Source organism: Entelurus aequoreus, linkage group LG04, assembly GCF_033978785.1.
Source record: "Entelurus aequoreus isolate RoL-2023_Sb linkage group LG04, RoL_Eaeq_v1.1, whole genome shotgun sequence".
In the NCBI taxonomy this organism is placed as follows: domain Eukaryota; kingdom Metazoa; phylum Chordata; class Actinopteri; order Syngnathiformes; family Syngnathidae; genus Entelurus; species Entelurus aequoreus.
The window spans coordinates 66706226-66717148 of NC_084734.1; the positions used below are offsets into that span (position 1 = coordinate 66706226).

The window sequence follows — 10923 nt, forward strand, 5'->3', positions numbered from 1 at the left end:
ACCAAGTCAGTCCTACACTGCTCCAATGTCCATTTCTCTGATGATGCAATTGTTGATGACTGAAGTGTTGATATCAACCAAACCTAACCCCCCCCCCCCCCCCCTCCACATCCCACACCCCGGGTTGTAAATAATGTAAATAATTCAATGATGACTGTATTCTGATGATAGTATATATCGGTATCATGAATCAATTTAAGTGGACCCCGACTTAAACAAGTTGAAAAACGTATTCGGGTGTTACCATTTAGTGGTCAATTGTACAGAATATGTACTGCACTGTGCAATCTACTAATAAAAGTTTCAATCAATCAATCCATCAATGCAGAAATGGGCTTCCATACAATACTAAAAAATGAGACTTTTAAAAAAATAAATAAATGTGATATTGTGAAGGATTTCATAAAAGTTATGATTATTTTGTAGATCATATTCGTAGTGTGCATAATTGCCTTGTGTTTTTGAAAGAATCAGCATGAGCAATTAACCTGCTCAGAGGCCTAGTGGTTAGAGTGTCCGCCCTGAGATCGGTAGGTCGTGAGTTTAAACCCCGGCCGAGTCATACCAAAGACTATAAAAAAATGGGACCCATTACCTCCCTGCTTGGCACTCAGCATCAAGGGTTGGAATTGGGGGTTAAATCACCAAAATGATTCCCGGGCGCGGCCACCACTGCTGCTCACTGCTCCCCTCACCTCCCAGGGGGTCAGGGTGATGGATCGAATGCAGAGGATAATCATTGGTACTTTAACTTTAATGTGCTGTGCACCAAATTTGATCTGCTAAGATATTGATCGGAATGTGCATGAGTGAAGAGGCAGAAACAAGCAAAAACAGAGGTCATAGTGCAGAGGATTCCGTTTATTTGGAGTCAAATTTGAACAACATAAGTCTACAATCTGTATTTTTTGTAATATATATTCATATATATGAAACCAAAAAAGGCTACTTTAGGAAGAATAAATGTACTTGTCTTTCTTTTTTCGATATCTTTCGTCAGTTTATTGTACATAATAACAGTAAGCTAATATCATCCTTGAAAAAGAGCAATATGTTCCTTTTTTTATGTTGCAGTGCAACTTACACCGTACACACCTGTGCAATGTACCATGAGGCATACACCCCCTAAAAGGACACACAATGGAGTCTCCCCTTTGTTTTTGGCCCCTTTCTGCAGGTCTACACACACACACATACACACAGACATGAGGAGTGACTACAAACCAGAACTCGCTTTTTGTTCTTTCAAACAAATTGCTCTTCAGCAGAAGACAAAGCCTGTGTACTCCCACTCGTCCTCAGCTGTGTGTGTAGGAGCTCCAGTAAAGCCAGTCGAGCGTCACCAAAGAGAGGGTTGGGAGGCACAGGGAAAGTGCTTGCATCATTTAGTTTCTTTGTGGTACTTTCAAATAAACAATTCAAAAACAGAGATATATCTGGATTTTGTTTGATATTTCACAAGCGTGTAATATGATGAGGGGCAAAAAAGTAGTGAGGATTACGTACAGGTAGTGCTGGATGCAGCAGGTGCTACACGTGTCTGTCAGAATCCTTGGCCCATGTTGCACACTTGTGTTGGAAACCACCTGCTATCAACCATGTACAAGAACAATCTTTTTTGTGTATGATTGTATGGTGAACAATAAACAATAGACGTCACCTCCTTTTCGGAAGCCCCTCATTGCACTGACTACCGATGAACAGAATGCCAATACCTTCAGTTGTGCGACTTTGCATGTCTTAACACACAGATACATGAACGGAAATAGTTCCTTTAAGTCTCTGCACATTCAAATCTGCGCGAATCATGCACTGCAAGTCAATCAATCCCGCAATCATGAGAAGTATAAGAAAAGAAAAATGATCCACAATATTTTACCCTGTCCAATCAAATCAGTCCCAGATCTTTTTTCCTCATGCAACGCATCACTAGGAGAATGTCTATGGGTCAGCCTTGATACTAGAAAAATGTCACTCAGGTTGATGACGGGGGTTTGCTCTGAGTTCAGTGATAATAGAAATAAAGAGGGGCGGTGCACTGCAAAACCTTGGCCTTGGCATAGAACACAGCGTACTTTACATTATATCTATGACACAAAACATAAATAGATTTATATATTTATCTATGTTTAAATATATTTGTCCACTGTACACAAATCTTTAGAAAAGGAGACAAATGCTTGTACCTGATCATTTGAACAGCAATGGTAAAGAGGCCAATGAGACAAAGACCCTGTGATGGCGCCAATGAGATGAGGATATATAGAAAGTGCATTCTTTACAGTTAGTGACTCCTTTGAAAACAAAATTAATTTGCACCCGCTCTGATACATACGTCCACCGCTACCTCTAAACGCAGATCACAGTGGTAGTGGAATGCAAACATGTATACAGTATACACATATACACACTCTTAGAAAGAGAATAAACAGAAGTCGGAAGTTAAACTGTAGGTTTGCACTCAGTTGCGCAGACAAACTGACGCAGTTTGAAAAAAATGGAGCATCTATAGAAATAATAGAAATTGTTGTTAATGACTGTGGTGGTTGTTTTCATTGGTTCATTGGTAAAGTGATTAACCAGCATCCATAGCTACCTTTCACAGTCTTCTATTATAATAAAAGTCACTGAGCTGACTTCCCCCGCACTGTCCTGTCAGATCAGCTGGGATAACAGTGAGGTCCCTACATGTAAATCAGCGTGATATGCAGTGAGGAAACCAAAGGGAAGGGGAGAAAGGGGAGGACTGGTGGCTCTGAGTGCAAAGTTCATCAGTACAAAAGTACAGTGCTGTGGTGAAAATAATTATCCTCTGTATTGCTGCTACATTACTGCCCCTTCCCCCTAAAATCAAGCAGAATAATAGCAAAAACAAGAGTATACAAAGTAACGTGTCGAAATGTCTCCCATTTCCTTCTTGACAGGACTTTATGCTGAGCTCCATAGACAAAAGAAGATTAATGGTTTCTGTTCAGGCATGCAACAGGCACCCTCAGGGGTCCTCAGAGTTATCAAAAGTTCATACACGCATATCTCAGACTGTTCCCTCTATATTTACACATGATACAGTGTGTGTGTGTGTGTGTGTGTGAGCGTGTGTGTGCGTGTGTATGTGTGTGCGTGTGTATGTGTGTGCATCTGTCTCACACATGGGTCTCAATAAAGGAGTGTGTGTGGGTCATGACAGGAGCGCCTAGCGGGGAGAAGTCATCCTGGCCGTTAGTGCCTGCAGGGGTGAGCTGGCAGATTTCGGAATAGAGCTCGCTGTGCCACTGCTTCCACTCTCTGAAGGTCTGGGAACACAGGCCTGGGTCCTCCAGGAGGGCGCAGATGACCGCCAGCTCGGACTCTTTGGCCTGGAGGAGACATTACACTGTTAACAGTTGGGTGAGATTGTAGTTTAGTTTTAATGAACATGTTTATGTTTTTTTTAGCCACACTTTTTCATCATGGATTTTCCATAACTTTGACGACACCTTTTATTAGATTTCCATGGCCAAAAAAGCATTTTGTCTCAATGAGACCACCGAAATGTAATAATCGTAACACTAATATTCAAATTTTACGCTTTTGTGGTAGTCATTGAGATACATTTGTGACCTCCGCTACTAAAGTGTGCCATCTCATGTGTATTGGAATGACAAGGGGCGCAACTACTCAGGTTTTATGGGGTATGCAAACACATCACAAGCATTGCTGAATAGACATGTCTAATATTTACAATTTTGACAGTCCATACATGTCGACAAGCATACTTAAAACAGAGCTGCAGCGTGGTTATCACTTTTCTCACAGCTATTTCTGTGCTACTGACAGTCTGCACGTCCTTTTCAGACATAAAAATCATAGACGCAAAACAGCAGCCGTAGAGCAGTTGTACTTTTGATAGATCGCAATGCGTGTGCTAAATAATTATTATTGCATTCTACCCTCCCAGTATTGTGGGTGTTCTGACGATCAGCATATATTCTGCATATCCATGAAAACAGACACGCTAAATGGATTGCACTCCTTATCTGGTCACCGAACAGATGCCATCCTCTGTGTGTACTATCAAGCGTGTTTGTGTATTAATACATGGAAATCTTTAGTAGATCAGGCCTAAGGTATTTTAGCCCAAAACAGACATTTACAACTACAATATGCAACTTCTCATCTTAAAGTAACTTAAAGAGTAGATGTGAGCACTAAAAATTACCTTTTACTATTTTCCTTAGTTCAATTTTTTAAATAATATTTTTTCTGATTAACAAAAAAAAATGCTAGTTATTATTGGTTTTACAATGTGATATCGTGAACTAACCTGAATATTCACAAGCAGTTTTGGAAAAAAAGTAACATGTCATGTTCATATTCATGTGAAACTGTTTTTATACCTTGTTAATCAAACTTAAATTTAATTTGATGCATGTTTTGTACTAAAACGAATCCATTGGAAAAATATATATTTTTGTGGAAAATAAAATATGGTAACACTTTAGTATGGGGAACATATTCACCATTAATTAGTTGCTTATTTACATGCAAATTAGTAACATATTGGCTCTTAATTAGGCATTATTAAGTACTTATTAATGCCTTATTCTGCATGGCCTTATTATACAGCCAGTAAGTCATTAATTAAGAGTCTTCCCTCAAGAACATCAAATGTATTGCTTATTAGTAACCCTAACCCTAACCCTAACCTTTACATGTTCCCCTAGTGTCCAAATAACTCTAAATTAAGTCTTTGTTACTTAGAATATGTTCCCCATACTAAAGTGTTACCTAAAATATATATTTACTATTTTACTTACTTCATTAAAACACATTCATAATCATTCCAACTCGACTTCCACCAGAATTCGATCACTAACTCATGAGATGCACACTAGCCACGGAAATTTGCAATGGGAATTATGTCCTTATATTCTAATCTGTGATGGAGCAGGAAACGGCTAAGAATATGAGAACTCTTATGAAGAGCTCTGTTACTCATGTATTGACATTTTACATGCGCTTCTTCACGCAAAACAGGCCCCCCACGGATCGCGGGCCCTACGCACAGCGTGTGATCTGTTTCGGGTGGGGCGGAGGCATGACGTATTTGTGTTTGAGTAAGAGAAAGAGGGGGTGTAAGACGAGGTGGCAGCGAGCACTTATTCACTGACATTCCTCTGTTATTGATTATGCCATTTACACATGCACAACCAGCTGTTAAATACAGCGAATGCCAACTCAAAATAATTCACTGGCCATTGTTTTGGAGCTTCTTCTTCCACATACACCGCACACCCACTTTTTATACCACTGGGATTGACAATAGAGTTCCTTGAATAGAATGTAAAATTAGGTGTACATCTGAAATGCATAGTGTGCCTCTCTAAAACAAAAACAAAACATCAGGCAGGACCACTTCGATACATCAACTCATAGTTCAGTTACAACAAATTTAGTCTTTATTTCTGATCCGTCCCACGTTTAAATCTACTTGGTGGACAAATAATGGTCTAGGCTTTTGTCAAACAGTACTACATATGTTGTTTGTTACGACGGTTATGACAGTAAAAGTATTTTAAAGTGCAGAGCAAGCCCAAAGGCACAGACATAGGCACACTTGTTCTCACCACAGTTACAGGTCTATGAACGTTCTCATTCATCCAGGTCATTGTCATCTCAGGGCATTCACTTGATGCTAGTTAGTCATATAGAGTGGAGAAAGCATGAAACTTAGTCGTCACAACTGCGGCACAATACCCATAGGTGAGTGTATGTCCTCACGCTGGTGCTGTGAGGACAGCCAGCAACATTACTACAAATTACACAGCAACAAAGCAGACAACTTTGCATAAGATTAGAATTTTAGATTGGTCAGATCTAGTATTAGATCTCATAGAGTTAGATTGATCTAGGATAAGATCTAAGTCTATGAGCATGAACTGATGAAGCCTACTCGGATGAGCGGCGAAACATCTTCCAAGACAACCCAAACTGTCCAGTTGCGATCAATTGAATGCCCTGAGATCATGTTTGGCAACATGGCAACGTCACGCATTTTAGTGTATCTAGCTCAGTTTTGAGGACTTAATTTTATGCAGAAACGTCCCAAAGTTGTCTGCTTTGTTGCTGTGTAATTTGTAGTAATGTTGCTGGCTGTCCTCACAACATCAGCATGAAGACATACACTCACCTATGGGTATTGTGCCGCAGTTGTGACGACTACAGTTTCATGTTTTTTCAACTCCATATGGCTAACTAGCACTGCCTAGCCATTATTCAACATGTCAAATGTTTTACATTTTTTGTATATATTGTGTTTCAAATCACCTGACATGTATACTGTGTATATGTACATAATTGATCCATTTTTTAATGTACTTTTTTATATACATATTACAGGTTATATATATTTTAGTGGAAACAAGCCTTTTTGGCTTTTTGTGCCATCCATTTGCCTTTTTAAAGCATTACATGGATTCAATTCTTTAAGATGTCAATAAACTTCTCAATCAATAAAAAAAAAAAGTTTTACAGCAAGGTTGGCATTTTGCACGTCCTAGGTCTGTGTCTTTTGCCAGCGACAATTTGTATTTACCCTTAAAAAGCCATGTAATACTGATTTTTTCAGCATCATCACTTGGCTTATGAGAAGTAACTAGCTCGTGGGTGTGCCTGCAGTTCGTAGGCACTCACACACCACATGCTCACAGAAACTAGACTACATTTTTCAAACCGCCAAAATATCATAACGGTTCGTAGCAATTTGCATTTTATTACAACACATCAATTTTGTTTGGATGAATTAAACTTTTGATATCATTCCATGACTTTTTCCAAAACTTCTGAAAAAATATGATTTTACATAACTTACATTGCTTAAATTTTACGTCACGTCCCGCCCATTAAATATGCATGGTGGTCAAGCTAGATCTGTTCTCAATGGGTACTAGGCGCTATTTAGCCTTTCTCAAAGAAAACATGTCACATGCTTGGGTTGTTTTCGGCTATACGAATCGCTCAAATCGCGAAAAGGATTAACTTACTTCAGAGTTCCTCGACAGAAACTAGACTACATTTTTCAAACCGCCAAAATATCATGACGGTTCGTAGCAATTTGCATTTTATTACAACACATCAATTTTGTTTGGATGAATTAAACTTTTGATATCATTCCATGACTTTTTCCAAAACTTCTGAAAAAATATGATTTTACATAACTTACAATGCTTACATTTTACGTCACGTCCCGCCCATTAAATATGCATGGTGGTCAAGCTAGATCTGTTCTCAATGGGTACTAGGCGCTATTTAGCCTTTCTCAAAGAAAAAATGTCACATGCTTGGGTTGTTTTCGGCTATACGAATCGCTCAAATCGCGAAAAGGATTAACGTTACTTCAGAGTTCCTCGAGAAGAGTGCAAGATTTTTCGAAAACAATGACGAGATAACCATCTCATACTCCAGTCCAAAGGGAGCAGAGTCAAAGAATGCTTGAGTTTGCAGTGATCACTCTGTAAATGTTTGTTTGATATACTTTTAACGATTAATGTTTCCCATTTAAGTATTATCTTGATATTATTTGTATTTCTTAAACACGTTTGCTACGAGTGTTTTGAAAAGCACCAACTCGGTGAGTTTAAATAAAAGAAATCAAATATTAGCAAAACCTAAAAGAGTTAAGCTTTTACCAAAGGCAGCAATCATAAATGAAGCTTTCAGCACATACACAATGTTGACATCTATGGCTTTATTTTGATAAAGACGGGGGAAAACACACTACTTGTAAACAATGCGTCTCACAGCAACAAACATGGCAGTAAAGGCGAAGTTAAATCATGAAATGCAACCGTACCCGAGCAAAAACGATGCATATTTATCCGGTAGAGTCTTGATACCAATTTCCTTGACTCAGCCATACACAAAGAAGTAGTAGACCTCCATGCTTTTCCAAGTATTATCGTGTAAAATTATGTCTGGAGGACAATAGTTTGAAATGTCTGGGAACGCAACCGAATGTATAATCCTTTTTATCACTCGACAAATCTTTGTTTGATAAAGTACAGGAATATATTCCATTGCAGAGTTAGATTTTTTGCTCGTATCTGCTCTTTGCAGGAAGATTAAAGCCTATTTTGTACTCAGATAGTTTGCGCGCTGCTTGCTATACAACAGCCATCTTGGCTTGGTTGACCACCACTGGTTTTCACTTCCGGAAAGAAGTCACATGATGGAATACAAGCAATTGCATTTTAAAATTCCATATTTTTCATCACCGTTTGAACCTATGTATGTTATAATGTGAAACATTTACATAATTTTCTGTGCATACCGTAAACTCTATATTAACTTTCCAGTATATGTCAGGGGACCTATGATTAATTGTGTCTTTTCTGACTTATAAATGTTGTTACAATGTTGGATAATCGTGTTAAACAATGGGGAAGTGTCCAATCATAAGGTTAATGCATTTTGGCAGGTGATTGCAACCAGTTTTGGATACTACTGATTGCAGGGTTTTGCAGCTTAGCTACTGTATGTTGTGATGTCACCGCGAGGTGGACATACTCATTCAGACTTTAAGTCAATCTCTGAGCTTTCAGGCTATGATAAAACACAAAAAATATGGTAGGATGAAGAATTTAATCTAATTGTGGAATGCGTAGTATAAATGCTTATAAAAAGCAGCTTTTTTTATGCAGAGTCTGTAACTATCAGGGAGTGTACAGGTGTACCTAATATTGTGACCAGGTGAATCTGTATAATGTGTATTTTTGACCATGCCTGGTAAAAAATAGTGGTGACAACTACAAGATATATATTTAAACAGTGTACATATTTACTCCAGAATTGAATATCTTGCAGACAGACTCAAAAAAACAAGTAATAAAAGTGACTGTTGAGCAAAATGTACATACAACAAGGCGTATCAGATACATATTATTTAAATGTTGATTAAAATCATCAAAGGTCACCTTTAAGTATTCAACTGCAAAATATGACCTAAAATCACCCAAAACTCACAGGATTAACGAATTGAATTTGCGTTAAGACTACTTTCTCTCTTCCAGCTACCTTCAAAGTGCTGCGTAGTGCTCGAACCCTGTGCAGTCTGTCGTTCAGGAGAGGGTCCCTGACTCGTTGAGTAAAACCTCGTCGAAATTCCTGCCTGCTACAGGGTCTTGGGTCTCCCAGCGCCGTAACGTTGGCTTGCTCAAGGGCCCGATACAGCTGCTCTAGCCCATCCAACGGCTCAGGTTCACGTCCGTCTGACACCCGCCTCTCTCTTCCCTCTGAAACCCTCCGCTCTCTGCTCTCAACTCTCAGCTCCCGCAAATCTGGGAAAAGCGAGAAGGAACAGAATATAAGAACTTGTATTGTTTCTTTATTCAGGATGTTCACTTTTTGTGATTGTACAAAAATGTATTGTCCAACAATGTCATCTTTTAAATATACTTTGTAATATTAGGGGTATATCCTCCAGAGAACCAGCATAGTCTGTAGTGGATATTTCTTTTTGCTCTATCTCTTTTGTCAGCGTTACCAATTTCAGGAAAAGAAAATAGCCTTGTTATGTAAAAAAAACAATGTTTACAGCAGAATACACTGGCTCTCAGGAGGATGGATGAAGACTTTGGTAAAGTAGTGAATTGAACTGAGAGAGCACAGTTTACCAAGTCATTTCAGGGCATTCAATCGATCGCAAATGGACTGCTTGGTTCGTCTTGGAAGACGTTCCGCCGCTCATACGAGTAGGCTTCATCAGTTCGTGCTCATAGACTTAGTTTGGTCAGATCTAAATCTTATTCTATGAGCAGGAACCGAAGAAGCCTACTCGGATGAGCGGCAAAACGTCTTCTAAGACAAACCAAGCAGTCCAGTTGCGATCGATTAAATGCCCTGAGATGACCATGACCTGGATGAATGAGAACCTTCATAGACAGTCTACCAAGTCAAATTTGTTGTGTGTTAAATGACTTATACTACATTTTACGACTAATACTTGGCCAATGAAGCTGATTATGATTGTAATGCAGTAAATACATGACATTTATAAATATATCTGAAATATATATTTTTAAACACTTGGTTCGAGGTAATATATACTGTACTATGCACACACCCCACTACAGTGCTGTGTTTTACCAGAATTATTTGTGCATGCCCAAATGAATGTTGAACGTGTAGACAGGAACAATAACTTGACAACTATTTTTAAAAGTTTGCATTTTCAGTCCCCCAAAACGTTAATATTATATAAATGACTAACCGATACCACACAATGTTTAGGGCTCTGAGCACCCTTTGAGAAATCAAGAGGGGGAAAAAAAAGTGAAACATTTGAATCAGAATGAAGTGTTCTGCCAAGCAAACTCCCCAATTTAAAAAAAAATCAAGACTACATTTCCTGCAACTGGGTGCTTTTCCGCACTAGCATATTTTACCTTCTCATTTACCCACCTCTTTTGGCTGTCTTTTTGACAATCAAATGCCCCATGTAATGCACCACAGATTTTTTTAGTTTTATTTAGTAGAACATGTAGTAACATTGTTGTCTTTGATGTAAAATTATATAACATGCATGCAAAGAACTCTGAAAATGTTTCCCATTTGGCAACTCTATCCTGTTTCCGTGATCCTGATAGTCTCCTCGTCCTGTAACTCTGTGTGATAACAGCGAGTACCTGAGGTTGAGGTGAGTGTTCAACAAATGTTGTCTAGGTTGTATTTTTATTGATATTTCATTCAATGTTTGAATATTAACTGAGGAAAACACAAGATAATGACATTCCCCTTAACTGAAGGTGGAAGATAGTCCAGAATACAATCAAATGAAGTCTTCTTGGATGAGAGGCCAAACGTCTTCTAAGAAAAACCAAACAGTCCAGCTGCGATCGACTGAATGCCCTGAGATTACAATTACCTGGAAGAATGATAACATCCATA

The 10923-nt window shown here is 38.6% G+C and overlaps 1 protein-coding gene across 1 annotated transcript in view; it reads right to left on the reverse strand.

The window, feature by feature from the left end:
• Positions 1–840: 840 nt before the first annotated feature.
• Positions 841–10923, reverse strand: part of si:ch211-26b3.4 (connector enhancer of kinase suppressor of ras 2) — a 155746-nt gene continuing 145663 nt past the window's right edge. The window contains exons 23-24 of the mRNA XM_062045522.1: positions 9052–9314; positions 841–3356 (exon numbers count right to left, since the gene is read on the reverse strand). Coding sequence (XP_061901506.1) covers positions 3144–3356; positions 9052–9314 — 476 coding nt within the window. The 3' untranslated portion in view covers positions 841–3143. The remainder of the gene's footprint in view (positions 3357–9051; positions 9315–10923) is intronic.